Here is a 22220-nt window from a genome sequence, read left to right on the forward strand (position 1 = left end):
TCGCTCATTGTGCAACTTTTGGCCGTGCTCCGCGGACGTGCGCGCATCGTCAGGTTCAGTCGCATCGCAGTCGCCGTCGCCGCCGCAGCCGTTGAATTTCCAAATTGTCTTCGAATTTCCCGATTTCGATTGGAAACCGAATTCGTTTTTAAATTTCCTATACTTTTTTTTTTTTTTAAATATACAGTTTTTTTTTTTTGTTTGTGAAAATGCCAAATTTGCCATGAGTGTTGAAAAATCGTAGAGATCGCTGCGTTTTCCCATTTGGGGAGAAGTTCGAGAAAAGAAAACTCAAGATGAAACTGTGGAAATCGAAGAAGCCCATTGGTGGCTGTGTGCCCGGAAAATCGGCCGCCCTAAAGCAGGACCAACAGCAGCAGCAACAACAGCAACAGGACTCGCACAACAACTCCTTCAATGGACACCATCATCCGCCAACGGACACCGCCTTGGCGCCCATGTTATCCGGTAAGTGATGGGGCTTTCCCAATCTTCGAATTTTCGAATTTTCCCATTTCCCCCAACCCACTTCCTTCCTCAGCAGATAGCCAGCCGAAAATCATCTAAAAGCGCCCAACATGTGCGCTCCCATTTTCCGCTTTTCCGCCTTTTCGACTTGCCGACTTTCCGCCTTTTCCCCGCCCGCTCAGGGTTATCGCATTTCCGCCCAAGGTGCTTGCGTTTGGCCCTCAAGTGCTCGACTTTAGATATAGATTTGTATACAAATATCCGACGGTGTATTTGCATCTCTATATATCCAAGTATTCAAGCATCCAAGTGCTGTTGAAAAGATTGTTTTCGCTCAGTGTGTGCTTGTGGGCCAAGACAATGTTTGACATTTTCAATTGAAAGTAATTGCTCGCATTTCGTTTTCATTTTCCGATCGCTCGAAATTTGTCAATTGCAACGCCCCTTCCCCAAGATGTACGAGTAGTATCAAAGAAATAAAGAAGCCCCCATGGAGCTGGGTGACCTGACCCTTGATTACCCAGCGATTGGCTTAATAGGATCAGCAGGCAGTTTGATGGATTACCCGGCCATCGAATGGCAATCGAATTGGATTGCCAAATCAGTGAAGTTCAACGGTTCGCTGCTATATCGCTATATATCATGGCTAATTGGAGCTGATCAGATAAGCAGATGATCAGATGCATTTCCCATCAATTGAAGACCTAATTGAATGGATTGCGCAATCTCAAAGAGGAATACCGAGAATTTGGTGTACCTATAATAAATCAGCTTGGAAGAAAAGAGTATCAGATTCTCCAACCTCCATGGCTACTGTTTCAACTTTGACCTATCAAAAGTGTAGATCTAGATAGGACTCCCCTTTTTGAGGATCTTAAAAGCCGTTCCGCGAACGCTGTTCTGTTTTTGTTTTCAGCTTTTCCGCTGATCTTTCGCGGATTAATGATCTAAAAGTGCCGCCAGGATGGATGCGATGAAAAAGGCGGCTGGGATTTATGCCAGTTAAGGCATTAGCGGGGTAAAACGATGGCCCAACTCCAATTGCAACTGCAGTTGAACTTTCCAATGAATGAAAAGGCCAGAAGAGAAGGAAACCAGATACCGATGTGCTATGGGTGAAGTAGAGAAGCGCAGGAGATACAAAAGTATCTGCATCTGTTCGTGTGCGCGGGCTTAAATTGCATTTGATGAATTTATGGCATGGCAAGCGTAATTAAGCATTTAATTAAATATTTCTGATGCTCCGCATTGTTGTTGCTCCAACTGTTGCCATTGCTGTTGCTGTTGCCCCTTTTCATTGCTTAATTTTCTTGCGCGGAATGCCACAGATTGTATCTGGTAGATAAGGCCAAGTGCCTGGCCAGAATGCAGCTTCTGCTGGTGGCAGTTGGTCGGTGTGGATGCGCTTACTGGGCCAGACAATCGCCCATTGATGCCAAATGACTAGATGAAGTCGTACAGCAGTGGTCAAGATAATAGCAGCTTGAAGAAGTTTAGCTTAAGGCTTCATTAAAATTGGTCTTGTTTAGTTTTCAAGTGTATAGTTGGATCTTGAAGGCCTTTCGAGATTTATTTCCCTGTTGACACATAACATTTGATCTCCTATTGTTTCGACCCCCTGTGTAAACCTAAAGGCACGCACGTATGCATGTAGATGCATCTGCAATTGGTGGCTGTGGATGGTTGCCTATCCAAAGGCAAACAGAGGCGTGCACTCATCCGAGGAGGGGGATCAAAAAGGGGGGAGGATGACCAGATGTCACTTGTTTACACAGTAATGACAGCTACAAGAGCAGAAACAACAACTGCAGCGATTGATTTGACTGCTCATTTGACTCCCCCGAATGCAAACAAAGGCCTGAGAATATCGAAAGGTGTTCAATGTCAATGCACCGAACAGACCAAAAACATCGGACCCAAAATCAAACAGATGACAACTCCCCCCAATTGGAATCGAAAAAAGAACCCCTCGCTCTCTTGTCCACTTTTATGGCACATTAAGTGCCCATAAAATCAACGACAAAACATTGGAAATCGTAAAAAGAGTTGGAACTACTCGAAAAATGTCGAAATGATATAATAGATCAACAGATTATACTGTCAGTGTTGACAGGCAGGCGATGGGAATACGATCTAAATTTGCAGGGCTTCCCAAGGATTATTTCGGTAAAATAATACCGAAAAACATTAAAAAAATGTTATAAAAATGCATCCATTTTAGGAATAATGGGTCTCCAAATGAAATTTATTAAATGCTAAAACATCTTAAACATTTTTTCCTATTAAATGACATTTGTGTAAGCAATAAATTGATACATTTTCACGGTGATAAATAAATGATACAAAAATGCAATTGAGGTCAGAGTTTCATCTTTTTTGTGATGGTCGAATCGAAAAAAGATCACGTCTGACATGGAAAATGTGTCGAACTTATGAGGCGATTAAATTTATGGAATTTTGATGATTATTACATAATGTCCAATGACAAAAATCGGGAATGAATTGATAGTGGATAATTCCCTCTGTCTTTTACATCTACCATGTGTGTTCTTTTCTCAGATTTTATGCGATTTTTCAATGGATATGTCGATTTTTTTATGAGCTACATTGAATAAATGCTTGAAAGACAAGTAAAATGCCAAATGAAAATGGGTCGGATACTATCCTATCTATTTGTGTTTTGCCTTTGTTACGTTTTTATTAACAATAAATTGAAGTGTTCGAATTTTACAACTGATTTGAAAGCAATTGTGATTTAACCATTTATTGAGGGTATGTGCATTTTTCTTTTTTACGATCGAGGGGAGTTTTTAATTCCAAGTGTTGTTCACAACTTTTCAATCGTTTTAGAATTATTTTAAGTCCTTTTTATGGTTTAAGTATCAGTTTTAAGTTTTTCTTTGTGTATGCTTCTGTTTTGCTGCAATTTCCGAATCGTTGGTGACATTTCATTGCTGTTGATGGGTTTATTTTACTCCCTGGGGGCCCACATCGCTCCTTCCGATTTTAAGCACCCCCCCCTTCGGGGAATTCATGCCATGCAGCAACAATAAAAATTGGGAGTAGGTTCGCTCATCCAGGGATTTCCATAATTCCCGGTCTATTTTACTATTTGTACTCCAAGGAATTGGGTGATATGTGATGAATGCAATGGGGGGAAAGTGGGGAGTTTGGGGAATTGAGTGGATGGTTTAAGGGCGTCAGAGAAAAGGAGCGGGTTAACTCATTGCATTGTTGTCGACGACAAGAAGTCTATGCCTATTTGGGTAAATATTCAAATTTGTGTCCCTACACATGAAAAAATTTACAGGGCTAACTTCGAAGAATATGAAAAGTATGAGTACCCTATTTATTGTGCTTAAGTTAAGGAATATAAGAGTTGTAGAGTTTCGAAAAACATTTTAAGTGAATTATATTTGCAGGGTCTTGGGACTACTTTTTCTCAGTGTAAGATTGTCGCGTCACTTCCCTGCTTTGTGCCCCTCCTCCTTGCCACCCGTCCAGCTGCACTTCCCCATTTGTTTTTGGGCATTCCCCCCCACCTTTTCCCACTTTTCCAATTTTCATGCCATGTGCGTAAGAGTTTTCTCCGCGTGTGTGCCCGTGTGCGAGTGTGTGTTTATTTTTCGCCACATTGCGGCCATCGAGTGTAAACAAAAAGGCAACAACAACAACGGCACGGACATGGGCGCTGGGGAAGGGGGTCCGCGGAGCGTCGAAGGGAACTCAACAATTTGACGCAATTAAAAACGAAACGAGTGGGATTCCTCAGTATGTTCAACAGTTGGTGCTGTTTATCAGAGAGGAGTGCACAAGGGGGGGAGGGGTAATAAAACCCCCCTGACTTAAACCCCCAATGGGATTAATAGTAGTGTTAAAGTACCACTAAATTCAAGCTTAAAATAAAAGTAGAAATAATTTAAAAGGCTAGGATAGGCGCAATCTAAGTATGAATTGATATGAAGTTTTTGAAGATCCCTCCTATAACAAACTCAGCCTACGCCACTGAGCTTTGAGTGTTTTGTTTTCGAGTGCCAAAGAAGAGTGCTTCTTTTGTTTTGGGAGGCGTGAAAATCCTTTAGGGCCCCCATATCATAAAGCTGCCAAATCAAACGGAAGCGACGACGAAGAAGCAGCACGTAAACAAAGCGCGCTCCAGGCAAATGACATTTGTGCCTGTTACCTCTTTTCCAGCCCCACCGTGCACAGTGGGCCGTATGGGCACAATAGCTACAGTGGGATGGAATGGAATGGGTTGGGTTGTGGGCTGGAATTGGAGTGGAATGGAATGGCAGCAGCTGCTGCCAACTGATAACTCAAAAGCAAAGTTCCGCCACAATAACTGTATAAAAGTTCACTGCACTTCCGTTGAACTCCAGTTGGTAGATGGAAGCACAACACCCAGGGTTCACTGTAGTCAACTGATTTAATGGGGATATTTGAATTCAAATGAAAGCTTTGCAAGTTAATGCGCAATTTGTAGAAATCAACTTATTTTTTGATGAGTGATATTTATACAGTACTTCAGAGTAAGCATATATGTAATTACTTTCCTTTGACTTCCAAATGCATCGTGTAACTTTCCAATTTCCTCAAGCAAAAGTTTCCTTTCTCCAACTTGTATATTACATTTTTAATGGCTTTAGCATATATTCTAGCAATTTGCTGCAAAAATATATTCATACTTTCGGGCACTCTCCTTTTGAAGTTTTTTTAATTTTCGCCTATTTTTGACAATTACTTTGTGCCTACCCAGAACCAATTTCGAACCAATTTTATGGTCACTTTTCCTTTGTGTGGTCTCCTTCTATTTGTTGTTGTAAACAAATTGCTTATGGTCCTGTTGTTGTTGTTGCATTGGCATGTTGCAAACATTTTGCTGCCATTTATTTTTGTTTAATTTTCCTATTGCTGCCGCGAAATCTGCCACAACGACGTCACTCGGCAGCAAACTTAAGTCGAGACAGTGAAAGAGAAAGGGGAAGGGGGAGAAAATGAGAAATGGAGATGCAGACAGCAGGGGAATCACACATTTTACATACACAAACTGATATCTACAGTAAAGGTTCCCAAACGCGAACCACCGTTAAAGATTGAGAATTTGAAAGAACAATAGAGTTTGCAAATATATTTTTTAGAAAATTTCGAGGAAACAGCTTTTCTCTATAGTTTCATATAATGTTTTTATTGACTAAAATGCAAATCGCATAGCTTGGAAGTTCACTTTGGAATTGAAAATACATTTATTTTGTAGAGCCGCCGAACAGACGCTGTCCTTTGTGTGAGACGGTCCACAATGCGCACGATCCGCGGCCCCTTTTCGCCGCTTTTCCTGCCAGCCTACTCCATTTCCCCAGCCATTTTCCCATTTTCCGCTGCAACCAGAAAATATGCGTAGTGAGGGAAAATGTCACAATTTCAACGGCTGATGGTGCAGCGCAGTGTAAAAATAGCAACAAATACTGAAAATAAAAACAACAACAGTCATGGAGCCATGGGCGTGTGCCAGGGGTTTTATAGGGGGTTCAGCAACCCCTCCGAAATTGGTATGACTTTCATTATAGAAAACAGTGAAATATTTATCTAGTTGGCACCTTAGGTGAACCCCTCCCCTCCCTTAGAAAACCCCACCTACGCCACTGTGTTCAGCACACGTTTAATATAATTTGTTGTTGTTATTGTTTGTGTTTTGCTCCTTTTGTCGCGTCTACAACTTGCATTTTGGATTAATTTGTAAAGTCTGCTGTTGGATGACAACCGCTCGCCCGTCTCTGTCTCATTAGGCTTCCCTCTCTGTTGCACTTGCACTGCAGTTGCCATAATTATTTGTCTGTCTACCACCCACCGCCCGAGCAACTTTCCAACTTTTCCACTTACCACAACTGCTAAAGCATTTTCCTCACCCGTCTCAATTGTGTGTGTGTGCAAATATTTGTGGTCTCTTATGTTTGCCTAATATGTGGCATTTTCTTAAATTCTACCATCATACAACATTAAAGGTTCTTATAAATATTTACCACCACCAATCAGCAACCCTTTAATAAAGTGTTACTTTTCAACAGATAACTCCCTTATCGTGCCATCAATCAAATTTCATAACGATCGAATTACTTTAATGAGTCGCAAGTACGATTAAACTCCCTGTTGAATGTTGATGATGCTGTGTTCACTTCATGGGAAATTCACTTTCCGTTTCGGGAAATTGGGAAATTGGATTCCGGCTATCCAGTGATCGGTCACAGTCTCATTATGGGCGGCATAACACTTCATTTCATCTCATAACCGCCAGCATTTGCCCTCCCCCATTCCTACACACTCGCATATCTCATCCTATGAATAAATATCTTTTTACTGGTGGCCCTTTAATTGAATTTCGAGCTACAAATTTGTATGCATCCTCCCCGAAACAAATTTAACGATATTTGTTTTTTCCCAATCACTTTCTGCGTGAAGTACCAAAACCCCGGCTCCTGTTCAAAAAAAAAGAAACAAAAAACCGAAGTGTTATCGCGGCGGCTTTGTCAACGGTAAAATCTCAATAGAGCTATCCAAAAGCGAACCTATTTTCATTTCGGATAGTGTATGTGCAACAGAATACCCCGTCTTATCATCAATGGAAGATTGCTTGGTTCTGTGCGTGAGTTGCCAGTGCGGCCGGGGATCGGTTACGGGTAATTAACATTTTGGGGCATAAATCTGGGGCCCCTTACCGATAGGAGTCGGAGTATTGGGCAACTGGTTTGCTGGGGCTAAGTGGACACTTGGGAGGGGGAAAGTGTCGCACATGGCGAGTGTCGCATATTGAGAAGTGCTGCTGAATTGTCAAATGTTCTTTCTTCATTTGCTGAAATGAAATGTGCTGTACGAAATTATGAGTCTATATGCACTGAGAGAAATTCGATATGTTATCGGGCATTTGCTAACAAATACATATCATGTTACTAATATAAGTTATACTTAAGTTAATAGTTATTAAGTTGCCTCTAGATTTTTTTGAGTGTACTTTCTGCTTTTACCCACTGTTCCTACCCCTTCGAACAGGCATAAAAAAAATACCGAAATGGTCGTAAATCAATTTTGATGCAAAGTTCCTCGACTGCAACGCGACTTGGTGGCGGCTCCACGCCCCTGCAACTCTGCCCCTTTGAGCTGCAACATCATCTGCGCCTTGAAATACTTTCGCGTAAAGGGTGCTTTTTTCGCACTGCAAAAGGAGGAGGCACGTCGAGCTGGAGGAGCAGCGACAGCCACATTTGTTACGATGTGCGACTTTACTGCCGTCCCAGGGATACAGCTCACATTGCACCCAGGGATCTGGGTCCTTGGGTGTGGCAGGTTCTACAGGGAACGGCCTCGAATGCGAAACATTGTGTGTCTTAGTAGCAGCACATTCAGAAGTCCAGGTGATCGCCCAAAAAAAAAAGTGTAGATTTAATCAATATACTTCCCCTTGTTGCAACATCCCTGACTTGCTGATTTGCTTCGGTTATTCTGCTTCACAAATTATTATACATTTATTATGGTGGCTCAGTCGGCAAATGAATGTCAGCGTTTTGCTAAATACCCGAGGATCTCAATGGAGTGGCTGCCAATGTGAGTGGGTCTGTCTTCCTGCGCTCTCCACCCCCACCCCCCTCTGGCTCCTTGAGTTTTCCCCTTGCTTTTTTTTTTTAAGCAAGGGTCGCCCTTTTTTTGCGCCAAGTTCGGTTCATTTAAGTTGAGTTCGTTGCGGCTGTTGCACTTTGGCTGCACGGCCTGACCCCACCCCTTCCCAATCCCCCCTTCCCCCGAAACCCCCTTGCAGCCGACGCCCATGGAGGGCTGTCCTCGGAAATTCGCTTTTGTTGCGGCTTTATCAGATGTTGACATTTTTGCGGAACCACACTCGAGTTCATTTGCAATAATTGGTTTTTCTTGTTGTCTTCGCCAAGGAGGAAAATGTGCGGGGAAACATATATATACGATATACGATTTGTGGTGAAAAGGGAAGCCTTGTGCTAAATAGATTCCATTGTGAAATTTTTGACATTCTCGCATTTTCACGCCCTGAACTGCGTGTCCATTAATGAAAACGTCATCCGCACTTGGGAAGGCAAATTTGAAGTACACAACAGCTCAGTTTTAAAAAATGACATTGAATGAATATCATTAAATAGTTCAAATAATAATTGAAAAGTAAGTTTTCAACAAATAATATTGTCCGAAGTTGCATGGTGGAAAATATATGTACGTTTCAAGTCAATTTCTTGTTTGTAGTGCAGACCCAGTTTGCATTTTGTGGGTTAATGGATACATGGGCACTTACTCGAACGTAAAAACTGCGCAGTTTCAGGTTCTGCCCCCCAGGTTCCCTTAGCCCTCTGACCCCCTTTCACCACAGTGATGTCCCCCCTTTTGCAACACGAACACTCTCAACCGAATACAGCCATTCCATTTTTTATGTGGCCAGAAAAATAAACTGGAAATTGCGTGGAGAAAAGCGCCGCTAAATGCAAACAATAACAGAGCGTCAAGTTGCCAATAGATTGGCATGTCAATCAATCCATCGCACATCGCACAGTCAGTCAGTTGGACATTCACACACTCAATCAGTCAATTAGTCGACTCTTTTGGCCCACATCCACATCGAAGGGGGATCTTCCAGCACCTGTCAATTGGATATACATACGTGTAGTTTCTATCTTCAGGAACAACTCAATCAACTAGAACGCTTCGATTGAAGAAGACTGATGAAGATATCGAAAGAGATAGTTATAAAGATAAACTATACTACATATTTTAAAACTATTTCCTGCTAAAGTGTGCCAGAAGAAGCTCATGATCTGAAATGCTTTGAGATTCCTAGAGTTTGAAATGTCAGTTTACCCCATTCTCTCCACTCTAATGAACAGATCACGCTGGGCAGATTTCCCTTGAATGGTGTCTATTTTGCAAGCAAATGTGGCAATTCGCCGACGAATTCCATCAGGCAAATGAACCATTCCAGAAGACAACATTATCGCGAGTGGAGGCTGGGTGGGGGTACTTGAGCTGGGAAGCCCTGACGTTGACGACCCCCAGCGATGGAGGAGCTGTCTGTCTGGATCGGCACTTGTGCAATTTTCCAACGCCGATCTTCAGTTTGGGGTATCATCGCCTGGGGTCTATTTCAATCTACTGGTAGCACTATCTGTGCTCTGTCTAATTGCCTCGACAGGATGACTTCAGGAAGTAGTCCATAGAATGGGTGGCATCGCCACTCCCCCGTCGCTTTCTCCCCCACCGAACCCCCCTTGCATCTTTTTCGGATGAGCGCAATTTCCGCTAGAGAAGGAATTGGCAACTGTCGCCGATAAATTTGCGAGCAACTTTTCCGCGAGTGGCCATAAAAACAAACGCACGACAGGCGGGGAAAAGTCAAAAATAGCTTTAACTGCCCCAGCAGCAATCTGGAGATGCCAGGGATCCCATAGATCCAAATCCATTTCATCTTCTCCAGAACGGAACTGCAAATGGCAATGTGAATTAGACGGCATCCATAAGTTAATTTGGGCCTAATGTTATGACACTTTCCCTGTCGCCGGTTTTCTCCCGGAAACACTTAATAGCTGCGGAGCCATAAAGTAAATTATGCTACTTATATGTCAATTATCCTTGGCAGTTGTCACGTTAGCGAAATTAGTTAAGTGGCCGAGATTTTAAGCATTTGCACATCGAAAAGTATCGTCTTTATCGACTATTTCATAGGGCGTTATCATCGGTGACTTTGTTATCGATTGCTTTATTTTCAAATACATTTCCCTCACTAATAAATAAATTTCCCCTAATCCAGAGCTTTTCTCCCACTTGTTAACATTCAAAGTTGAATTTGAGGAATGTGTAAATCAGTTCCGGAATCAAATCGGAACACATATATATATACATATATGTATATATACCTCCATATGTTTTTCCAGCACATGTATATAGTATTTCATAAATCCATACGCACTCCATCACATTAGTTGGCTATTTTATGGGCTCTTTTCGATTTCATTTAGCGCTTGGCTCATTTCGACTTGTTTTCCCCCCCAAATTTTCCGAGACGGGAAAATGTCGAGCACTTCCAGGGCATCTCGTGTTCGCCTTGTTTTTCCCGCTTTTCGCTTAATTCTGATTACATTTATTTATGAAACCGGGCGTATATATAATTTCCGCTCGCCGGCCCCAACGGCTCCAATGAATTATGTCAAAAAACAGAAAAAACAAAAAGCGAAGCACCGTGGAAAATCAAAGCTAGCCACAAAAAAAAAAAAATCGAAATAACTAATAGCGCTTTTGCCTACCAGTGGAAATCAAAATGAAAATGAAAAGCGCCCATGTAAAAATAGCAAATGAAAAGCGCATCCAAAAAACACACTGGCCGCAGAGAGAAATGTGAACACTTCAAAGCGAATGCGAATCAAAGCGGAGACGGAATAAAGGGAGAAAGGAAAACGAGGGGGTAGGATAAAGGTGAGAGATAAGCAGACAAATTTTTCACCTGATGGGAAAACATAGAAGGTGTCACTTTTCATTGATCATATGCATTAGTTATACGAAATTAAATAAAATTAAGATTTATTCTACTGAAAAATGGGAAAAACATAGAAATTGTTTTGAGTGTGGCCAAAGGTGCAACTAAAGCAAATTGGCACACCTTTTCGAGCCGAAGAAGCAGCACGGCCGAAAAGCAAAGAAAACGAATTAAATGAAAATAAATTATAGCGAATCAGCTCTCTATATGTGAGAATTTCGTGTGTGTGTCGGTCAAATGAAGCGAAACGTTACGTTTTTTTAGCAGCTCACCGCCCCTGTTAGTTTTTCCGTTTTTCCATTTTCTTTTGGCTGCTTTTGCCTAATTATTGTTGCTGCTTTTCATAGTCGGGCGGGCGCATTAAGAAAAACTTTATGCGCCATTGAAGCGTTCGAAAATAAAAGTCGCGTCCGCTTGCGTCAAACGTTGCCACGTGTGTTCTTATTCTATTCTGTTTTTTTATATTTTTCTTTTTAGTTTTAATTTTTGGTATGTTTTTTTTCGGCATTTTTTTTTTTTGCCAGCGTGTGCGTGAGGGAAATTCACTCGTTACGCACACACGGCGTAATTGTAGCACATCGCGTATACGCCGCATGGTCCCCAAAAGAAAAACAAAAAGTGTTGCCACACACAAGCACACATCAAAAAAAAAAGAAACAAAAAGAGAAAAGATGAATGAAGTAGGGGTGGCAAATGGGAGATGGGTGGAAAATAAGGGGGAGTGCTACATACATACATTGTATGCGGTACAGTAGATAATCGTTCTTCTGGCACCCGAAACTTTTGTGATTCCATTGCAAACAATCGCGAATAAGTCGCTTAATCAGTTGATTTTATTTTTTTATTTTTTACAGAAAATAATAGTCTTATAACGCCTGGGATAAATCATTAAATCGTTTTTTAATTTCAAAAAGTAAGACCATTGTCTGACCATTTTATTTACTATATTTTAATTACCATGAGTGGGCTCAAGTTGATAAAGCTTTTGGTTTTCATTGCAAAATTTGTACATTTTACAGGCATTTGCCTTTTATCAAGCCATTCGATTTGATTTCCCAATTTTCCAGAGCGGTCCGCCACTTATACTTGTTATTGTGCCACATGTTTGGGGGCATCCTACAAGATTAATTGAGTTCACATTTTTATAAATATATCGTTGTACATGTCTGTTTTTGTGGTTTTATAATTCCTCGAGTGAGATTCATTCGCTGGTGGAATTTTAATTGAAGCTTTTTTGGCGACGTCGAAGGTCGCGATTTGTATTTCGTATTGGGAATTCTCCGAATCGAATTGGATACGTTGTGGGTTTGGATTGGTGGTCTTGGAGGAGGCAGTGCCTCCTTTGATCTCTGGTGTGGCGGAAAAAATTAGGGAAAAATGCACAAGAAGTTGGTCAACGAACGAACGACTCCCCTTTGATGTGTGATCCCCCGTGTTTATTCTAGTTTTTCTCTTCTCTGTTTTTCTTGCAGTTGACCGGGCGATGAGTCCGGCGCAATCGGAGGACTCCGGATTGGCACCGGAAAGGGGAACCACCTACGCCACCATCACTCTGCCACGGAATGCCCTGCATTTGGCCATCACATTCGCAGGTGAGAAGGGGGCTCTCATCCACGTCCACTAATGCATCTCAAGTGGAACGAGAAGGGGTTGGGGATCCCTGGGGTAAGTCGATATCTTTATGGCGGTTTGGGGAGAGTATCCATACATATATGCCCGTTTGTACTTGGGCTAAGGGAAATCTTCTGACAGCTGTCATGGTAAATCAGCATTGATTGTATAATTATATTAGACACAAATTGAGCCGTGGATCAATCAAATCAATTGAGAGCACATACTATGCGGGTCGCTAATAATAATGATTGCATAATCCATGAAAATCTCCCAATAGGGGATAACTGAAGTTGTAGATTTGAGTCGAGGTATAAAAAGATATCTACCAAATGTATATTAATTTATTATTCGCCTAAGGAAAGCTTAGGTTGTCCGTTGCCGAGAAAGGGTTTTTGTTTTATTGTGAGATTTATTTTGTTCAGGTTATAGTTAAAAAAAACTAATATTTTGCTAAATTTCCATGTTAGTATTTTCGGAAAAAAATAATTAGTGTTTTATCCATAACAATGCAAAGAATTATCCAAATACGGAATGTCATACCTCGTTGTAATCGTAGCTTAATTTCCAATCGATTGGTATACCAGCCTAGATACTTTAAATTTTGACCATTTTTCGCAAATTTTGATGATGTTACCCCTTACCAAAAATGCAAAAAATTAAAAAAAATTACAATTTTCATAAGACTGCAGATTGGGATTTGGGTCGGAAGTTTAGGTTGCCCGCTGCTCAAAACAGTGTTTATTTTTATTGTGAGACTTATTTTGACCGAGTTATAGGCAAAAAGAAACCAATAAAAAACATTTTTTTTTGCTGATTTTTTACATCCATATTTTTTAGAAAATTATAATCAGTTTTTTAACTATAACAATGCGAAGAATCATCCAAATAAGGAATGCCATACCTCGTTGAAATCGTAGCTTAATTTCCAATCGATTGGTATACCAGCCTAGATACTTTAAATTTTGACCATTTTTCGCAAATTTTGATGATGTTACCCCTTACCAAAAATGCAAAAAATTAAAAAAAAATTACAATTTTCATAAGACTGCAGATTGGGATTTGGGTCGGAAGTTTAGGTTGCCCGCTGCTCAAAACAGTGTTTGTTTTTATTATGAGACTTATTTTGACCGATTTATAGGCAAAAAGAAACCAATAAAAAACATTTTTTTTGCTGATTTTTTACATCCATATTTTTTAGAAAATTATAATCAGTTTTTTAACTATAACAATGCGAAGAATCATCCAAATAAGGAATGTCATACCTCGTTGAAATCGTAGCTTAATTTCCAATCGATTGGTATACCAGCCTAGATACTTTAAATTTTGACCATTTTTCGCAAATTTTGATGATGTTACCCCTTACCAAAAATGCAAAAAATTGAAAAAAATTTGAATTTTCAAAGGTCTGCAGATTGGGATTTGGGTCGAAAGTTTAGGTTGCCCGCTGCTCAAAACAGTATTTATTTTTATTGTGAGACTTATTTTGACCGAGTTATAGGCAAGAAACGAATAAAAACAATTTTTTTTTTGCTGAATTTTTACATCCATATTTCTAAGAAAATTATAATCAGTTTTTTAACCATAACAATGCGAAGAATTAGCAGAATCAAGATTGTGATACCTCGTTGAAATCGTAGCTTAATTTCCAATCGATTGGTATACCAGCCTAGATACTTTAAATTTTGACCATTTTTCGCAAATTTTGATGATGTTACCCCTTACCAAAAATGCAAAAAATTAAAAAAAAATTACAATTTTCATAAGACTGCAGATTGGGATTTGGGTCGGAAGTTTAGGTTGCCCGCTGCTCAAAACAGTGTTTGTTTTTATTATGAGACTTATTTTGACCGATTTATAGGCAAAAAACCAATAAAAATCCTTTTTTGCTGAATTTGTACATTCATATTTTTAAAAAAAGTATTAGCAATGTTTTAACCGAATTTCCAGTAGCTTGATATCAGTAATTATAATTAAAAAAATTAAAAAAATTTCTCCATTCCCTTGTTTATTTTTTGTCCAAAGAATATAGACGTGTATATATATATCTGACGGCTGTACTAATTTTCGGGGCTCAGCACTGATTTATTGTATTGTCGATGGGGTCGGGTCCATGATGGGCTGCCCTGTGATATTGTCTGCAATGGGATGGGATGGGATGCGATGGCGGATATGGCCAACAGTTGGGGGTGGCTCCTGGTCTATGGCCATGCCATATAACTGTATTGCTTTAGCTATATTCCGCCGATCGCCAGACAAAGTGGGCCGGCCCCGAATCATTCGATTTGAATGCGGAACGCGTCTCCGTCTCCGTCGATAATGCCGTTGCTCCGTATTCATAGTCGTATTCGTCCGTATTCGTGTCTCCGTCTGCTGTTGTTGCTGCCAAAATAAATCATCGTTCCAATCTACAGAGAAGCCCACCCCCAGGGGCAAGTTGAGGGGGCGGATGGAGGGTTTCGATGCCAGACATAATAATGAGTATGTACACGCAGGCACAGTAGCATTCATAACTATAGTTACTATATTTTAATGTCATTAAAACAATCGAAAAGATAAGAAAACAGTTGACAACAAATGTAAGGATAAATTCCGTGTGTGTATAGTAAATTATATAGTTCTTAGCAGCATTAATCCAAGCTAGCACCTATTAGCACACCCGGTGCTGTGGCTGTGACTGATTTCGTCTGAATCAGAATATAAAGTCCACCCATTCGGATTTTGTACTCTTGACTAATCTGCCGCGTTGGGGATTTGGCGTGAAGTGAAGTGGGCAAGGGTCGTCTTTTTCTTTTTGGGGGTTAACCTTAGACTTAGGCCACGGGTACTCCTTGTGCTCTCTGACGTAAGCATTGCCTCCATATAACCCAATCCCGATCCGCCGGCACCATTATCATCTTCTCCGTGGTCGCCAGCCAGCTATGTGTGTTGTCATAAAGCGTCGCGTCGGTTTTCCCTCCCCCCTTTTTTTTCCTGCAATTTTTCTTTTCTTGTACTTTGTTTTTATTTTTTTATTTTTTGTATTTTTCGGCGGCTAGCTCTTTAGTTAGTTTATTTTTTTATTTTGGCAATTCGCCAGCAGCGCTCCCATTGCGGCTGGCCCCAAACTACTGGCCGTCGTCTATTTTTTTACCCAATTTCTTTATTTACGCGCCGCACTACGAGTATCTAGTTTTCCCCCCTCGATTTTCATGCGTTTTTCCTGTGTGTCGGCTGATGAGTCGCTGACAGAGTCGCCACAGGAAATCCAATTGGTGGATCCCAGGAGTGAATCAGGGGGGCTACCACATACAACCTCCAGAGTCATCAGTCATCGGGAGGAGCTCTAATTAATTCGCCAAGGTGTTGGTCTCTTAGGGAGATTGATCTCGCAGGCCTTTCGGGGTTACCAGATGTCTGTCTATCTAAGATTTATTTGATTGAGTAACATAAGTAACTGGGAAATATAATGTATTATTTTATGTGCTCAAGTGTATAAAAATCTACATCTTTAAGATATCTTCTCATATTATAAATACGCATATTTATCTTAAATCCTCTAGAACGCAACGATCTGTCGTATCCGCCAGTGGTGGGCTCCCTAAATCCGGTGGGTCATGCGGCGGACTTCCTGGCGCCCGGCGATCGTCTCCACCAGATCGACGGCATATCGACGATTGGTTTGAGCAACCAGAAGGTGATGAACATGCTCTGCGCTGGAGGATCGGATGCGTGTCCAGCCATTGTGGAGATCGAGTACTCTCTGCCCGAATGCAGTAGGTTAACCTATATGAAAATCGGGGTCAACAGCCACAAACTCTTTGTTTTTTTATAATTTTCCTTTCCGGGTGGCGCAGCAGTTTCCCAGAACAGCCTTTGTGTGACCTCGAAGCTGGCGCAGATCACCGTGGAGCGGGAGAGCGGATGCCTGGGCCTGACGTTGAGGGGCGGCGCCGACTACCCGCTGATCGTCACCCATGTGAGGCCCCATGGACCAGTCTATAAGACCGGTCGCATCAAGCCAGGCGATCGGTTGCTGCGCGTCGATAATGTGAGTGATTTCGATTTCGAGTGACACTTCCGTTTCCGCTTCGGCTTTCTCCAGAAATTTGCCAGCCCAAAAATAGTTTTTAAATATTACTACTCAATATTTTCGTTAGAACAGGTTTCGAAATACATCGTCTAGAAGGTTGTATTTATGTTCAATCTATTTTTTCCACTCAGGTCTCACTGATTGGCAAGACGCTGGCGGAGGCGCAGCAGATCATCAAGTGCGGCGGTCATGTTTCCGGCTACACCAACCTGACCATCGAGTACGATGTTTCTGTGGTGCAGAGCGTCGAGTTCTCGATGGGACCGCTGCTCATCGAGATCGAGCGACCGATGAACGACAAGTTGGGCCTGGTGCTGTGCAACTATACGGCGGCGGTGCCCGCTTCCGGTTCCGGTTCCAGTACTCCTTCCAGCGGTGAGAAGATCGAGGAATCGGCGGGCGTCTTTATAGCCAGTATCCTGCCCGCCAGCATTGCAGATCGGTAGGCTGTCTATCTCCGATTTTGTAGAATCCATTCTCATGTGCCCGTTTTCGTTTTTGGCTTGTGATCCAGTTGCGGCGCCTTATCCGTTGGCGATCAGGTGCTCTCCATCGACGACACAATGATCGAGCATACCGCCTTCAGTCCCGACGAGGTGATGACCATTTTGGACACCAGCACGGGTCGCGGCTACACGCAGATGCAGATCATGCCCGCTCACGCGCTGGCCCGTCGCGGTGAGTATTGGATTTGGTTTGAAAGATCCCCGGAACCCCGCATCTTCGTCCCCCACTCCTTTATTTTCGGCTATCTGCCAGTCGAAATCTGCAAGGCCAAATTAGCCAGGCTCCCAAGCGGCGCGACGAAGGTCTATGTGGGCGTCACGGCTAATGAACAGCAAAAGCAGCGTCGGCTGAAACAATAGAGACGCCAGGCCTTATAAAGTTTGGAGCGAGGAGAGATCCACGAGTTCTAGATGAAGTTACAAGTCAGAAACTTATGTTGAAGTGTGAATTTTACACAGGTGTTATATAGAATAGCGCGTATACAACACAATTTTGCATAGTCCCCATTCATAAGTTAAGTTCTACACTTTATTTTATCTTATATTTTCTTCCAAGAACCGTTCAATCCACCCTCGCTGCAGCCAATCAATTGTTTTTCCAAGTTTTTCCCTCCATTTGCTAAGCAAACACGCAGCGACGCAGTCCAAAATCGTTTCCCCCAAGACGACAGACGGAATAGTCTCTTTTTTTTGACAATCGATCGAATCCGAATCGGAAATAGCAAATGGAATAGAAAATAACAGAGGAGAGTGGAGGCCATAAATTGTGGTCTGGGCAGAGAGGACACGCAGCTGGCTAAGCTGCGGATCAGTCGCCAGAGTGGAGTCTTCGGCACAAGGCCAACATAGCCATCGGAGAAGGTCTTAAAAGCTTCCATAAGTTGGCAGGGTGGGAGGTGTGATTGAATGTATCAGATATTCAAGGGGGAAATTACTTAGCCAAATGGAAAGAGAGGAGGAAGCGGATGAGAAGGCACCACTCCCACTCGCTTTTTAGTGGGGGATTTATGAATCTTGTATATATGCTTAATAAATCCTTGGAACTAGAAGTAATTCATGAGACGTTATACCTAATTCTTTCAGGTCATACCGCCTTGGGTAGTCCCAAGTACAGCTTTAGCACCCTGGAGTCCCGTAAATCCTCGACGGCCGGTCGCCAGCGTCAGCGTTTCGCGAGAAAAAGTTCCCTGCCGCTGGAGAATCCGGCATGCGGCACTCCAGGTTCCACGGGAGGATCGGTTGGTACTGGTGGCATCCATGGCAGCAGCAGCTTGGGAATGGGTCTGGGCCTCTGCCGGGCGGAGAGCTTTCCCGTTCTCCTCGATTGTAGCCATGGAGCGGGCATCATCCTATCTGAATCGGGATCCGGATCTGGAGGATCGGGTGCTGTAGCCATTGCTCAAATTGTGGCGGATTCGGTGGCCGATCGTAGTGGCTGCATTCAGGCAGGAGATCGCATCGTGGCCATTAACAAGATGTACAGCTTGGATGCGGCGGCCATGAGGCAATTGCTCGAAGGGGGATCCAGTCGCAATGGAGCGAGCAATGGAACGCCGGCCAACTGGCTGGAACTGGAGATCGAGTTCGATATGCCGGATGCCGTGGTGCCCGCCAGTGGTGTCTTTAGTGTCAAATTGCTCAGGGCCGGCAAATGTGGACTGGGTCTGAGTGTGAGTGGTTCCAGTCATGGTGGTCTGGTCATTTCAGACGTGAAAATGGGCAGTCCTGCCCATCGCAGTGGCTCCCTGCGATCCGGGGACATTCTGCTGGCCGTGGACCAGCATCCAGTGCAGCATTTCAACGTGGACGCGCTGCTCAAGGAGGAGGGCAGATCGCAGAATCCCAGCCACAGCTCCTCGGACTTCACCACGCTGACGATCAAGCGGATCGTCCTGCCCGACTTCCTGCCCATGTCCAGTCCGATTTACAGCAATTGCCCGGCGAGTGGCATCAACTTGGGCATGGGCATGGGTGTGTCCACCAGCACGGATCACGATCTTTACAGCAGTGCCTATGTGACGGCGGGCAAGTATGCTGACTGCGTGTCCCTGAAGTCGAGGACTCCGCAACCGGATTACTTCCGAGTGCCCAGCATGGACGATGCCAGTCTGCAGTCCGTGCAGTTGCGGTCTGGATCAGGCTCAAATGGAGGTCCCCAGGCGGGTAACAGCTGGTCCACCGGGGTCAACAGTCGATCATATGTGGCCCCACCCAATACGCAGAGTCTGACCACCGAGTTGCCCGAGGAGGAGGACGAGCAGGAGCAGATGTATCCCGGATACGAGCTCAATCGCTATGCCAGGTGAGTCCACATCATGCTTTTAAGTTATGAAAATTTCTGAATGAGTATTTCTTTTCAGTGTCGACTGCACCGCCTTGCCTCCGCCCATGGAGAACAAGGTGTACGGATCGGCGGCCAGTTCGAGCAGCAAGAGCAGCGGGAGCAGCCTGCACCAGATCATCTTCACGGTGCGCTTGGAGCCCAAGGGAGGATTGCTCGGCATTACTTTGGCCGGCAGCGAGGATATCACCAAGTCCATTACGATCAGTGGCCTCGTAGAGGGTAGGTCTACTTACAAATAATAGTATGAATATTTTAAACTAAAACATTTATAATATAACAAACAGGTGGCATTGCCCACAAGAATGGCCAGATCCACGTGGGTGACCAGCTGCTGGCCATCGATGAGCACTCGGTGCAGGGCATGCCCCTTTCGCATGCCACCAGTCTGCTGCAGAATCTCGGCGATCTGGTCGACCTGAAGATCCTGCGCAGCCACGATCTAGCCAATGGCAGCCATCTGCCACAGACGCAGGCCATCTATGCCAAGGTGCAAAGGCGGCCCCGGAGTCCGTCGGCGAATACGGAGGCCAGCAAGGAGTCGGGCAGCGGGAATGTCAACGGTGGCGGAGCAGCCAATGGCAATTCGGGCAGTGGAAAGCCCCGGGTGTTTCATGTGACCCTGTACAAGGACAAGGTGTACGATGACTATGGATTCTCGGTATCCGATGGACTTTACGAGCGAGGCGTATTCATCAACAGGATTCGCAGCGGAGGTCCTGCCGATATGTGCGGTCTACTGAAGCCCTTCGATCGGATCATGCAGGTTGGTCTGAAGTTATGCTTACCTTTACCATTTTATACATGTATATTGTATTTATCCTCAGGTAAATGAGATGAAGACGCAGGACTTCGATTGCTGTCTTACTGTTCCGTTGATCGCAGCCGCTGGCGATAAAATCGAGATGATCATGCAGCGCTCTGAGTGATGCTTTTGCCCGAGATCCTTATGTTAAACTAGTTGTATGCTAAGCTAATCCTAAGTGCCATTGCTAGCCCATAATATTATATACTACATGTATCCCTGTATTCTTTAACGAGCGAAACCTGCACACAAACAAACAGAAAAACCCCTACCGTCAAGGACAATTGGAGCAAAACAGTCTGCCATAACCAAATAATGTCCTCTCTAAGATAGATCTGCCATAATTCTACGTTAATTCTACGCTAAACTTTGTTTTCTAGCAAATAAACAATCGTACCGAAAGTTTGTTCCAAACTAAACAATCAAAACTATGAGTAATTCCATTGCCTTCAAAGATTAGAAAATTTCCAGCCTCTTGTCTGTGTTTATACTTGCATGACCTACATTCTTGAAGGGGTATGCCAAAATTTAGATTTATAGAAATAGAATGATTGATTCATTAGAAAATAGAATTTACTCTATAATAATATTTTAAAGCGTGGCCTTGTGGGTTTTGAGCTCCGTTTCTCATCAATATAAAATCCTTTTGTAATTTCCATGCCTCTTGACCGTTTAACATTCTGCGCGTACTTTATACTTTGTACCCTGTAAAGCTATAGACCCCCGATCTGGCACTGATCTATGTAAACCATAATCCCCTTGGGGGTTATGTCATTGAGAGCGATTGCGGCGATTGTTATTCAATATTCTCCATATTCTGCACTGTGTGTTCCGTTTTCAATTAGCCTTTCGGTGTAATCTATACGCCACATGTAATAGCCGTTGTAAACAAAATGTTTTTACACTTGCTAGGGACAAGTGGGCGTGGCTGTGACGTTGGACCCTGTCGTGGGGAAATATCAAAACAAATAGACACCTGTGTTGATTTGCAATGCATGTGGATTTTTGAACCGGAATAAATTTTCGAAATCAAAGTTCGATGCTTATCGGAAATCGGGGCATTAGCTGCTGAATCTTTACGGAAGTAAAACCCCCTGAGTCAGAAAGATCTAATTATAGATCGTACTACGGAGCAGTTATTGTAGAGATTTTACGTATTTTTCCAGGGTATTTGTTTGGGTTTTCGAGAAAAGGGGATGCCGTCGGCAGTCAAAGAAAGTCGTAAACAAAAACAAGAATAAAGCAGACAGACTTTAGGTCACGATAACGCTTTTGAAAGGCCGCCTCTTTGACGTCAATGGGCAATATTCGAGATCCTGGTGGAGTGTCGAGCGATCGGAAACCCGACTCGTAAACACCTTCTCCGGACTTTGGACGCCTCGAAAGCGAAACGGGATTCTGCGAGAATCACTGGCCGCTGATAACGTCTGCCAATGGAAACATAATATACATATGCAAATATATTTAGTGCTAACCAGACATTGACACCACCACCTGTCAGGGGCGGTGGGTTGGGGGGCAGGGGCGTGGCAGGGGCCCGTCGATTGACACAGTTTCCATAGAAATTCACTTGGCCTGCTGCACACAGAACAATTTTCTTTTAGTAGAGAAACCAGGGGGTTAGTCATGCCTAAATCTCTAAAGCTTTACAAATACATTGATCTTTAGAAATAGAACTACTTTTAAAGGAAGCTTTCGAAAAATCTTTTAAAATCTCCAAGAGTATTGAAATATCCTCAAAATATGATATTTGGTATTTGAACCGTTCAAAGGAAGATCGTTATGGGTAGTATCTACAAATAAGTATGTTTTTCTCGCCGTGCCGAATGGGTTGTCGAGAACAGCTGCTGATTGCCCAAGGGGGGCTGTTCCCCCATCCTCTA

The 22220-nt window shown here is 43.1% G+C and overlaps 1 protein-coding gene across 2 annotated transcripts; it reads left to right on the forward strand.

Moving 5' to 3' along the window:
• Positions 1 to 296: 296 nt before the first annotated feature.
• On the forward strand, positions 297 to 20805 carry LOC117147762 (glutamate receptor-interacting protein 2). 2 transcript variants are annotated; one of them, XM_033314786.1, is made up of 10 exons: positions 297 to 468; positions 12475 to 12594; positions 16156 to 16368; positions 16450 to 16643; positions 16817 to 17127; positions 17200 to 17363; positions 18275 to 19493; positions 19552 to 19754; positions 19820 to 20298; positions 20360 to 20805. In XM_033314786.1, exons 1-10 carry the CDS (start codon positions 297 to 299, stop codon positions 20459 to 20461), a joined length of 3177 nt encoding a protein of 1058 aa, XP_033170677.1. In that variant the 3' UTR covers positions 20462 to 20805. The 2 variants fall into 2 exon arrangements, with proteins under 2 accessions (XP_033170677.1, XP_033170678.1); XM_033314787.1 differs by having other exon boundaries at positions 16453 to 16643; positions 20360 to 20461.
• The last annotated feature ends 1415 nt before the right edge of the window (positions 20806 to 22220 follow it).

The sequence above is a fragment of the Drosophila mauritiana genome, chromosome X, assembly GCF_004382145.1.
Source record: "Drosophila mauritiana strain mau12 chromosome X, ASM438214v1, whole genome shotgun sequence".
NCBI lineage: Eukaryota > Metazoa > Arthropoda > Insecta > Diptera > Drosophilidae > Drosophila > Drosophila mauritiana.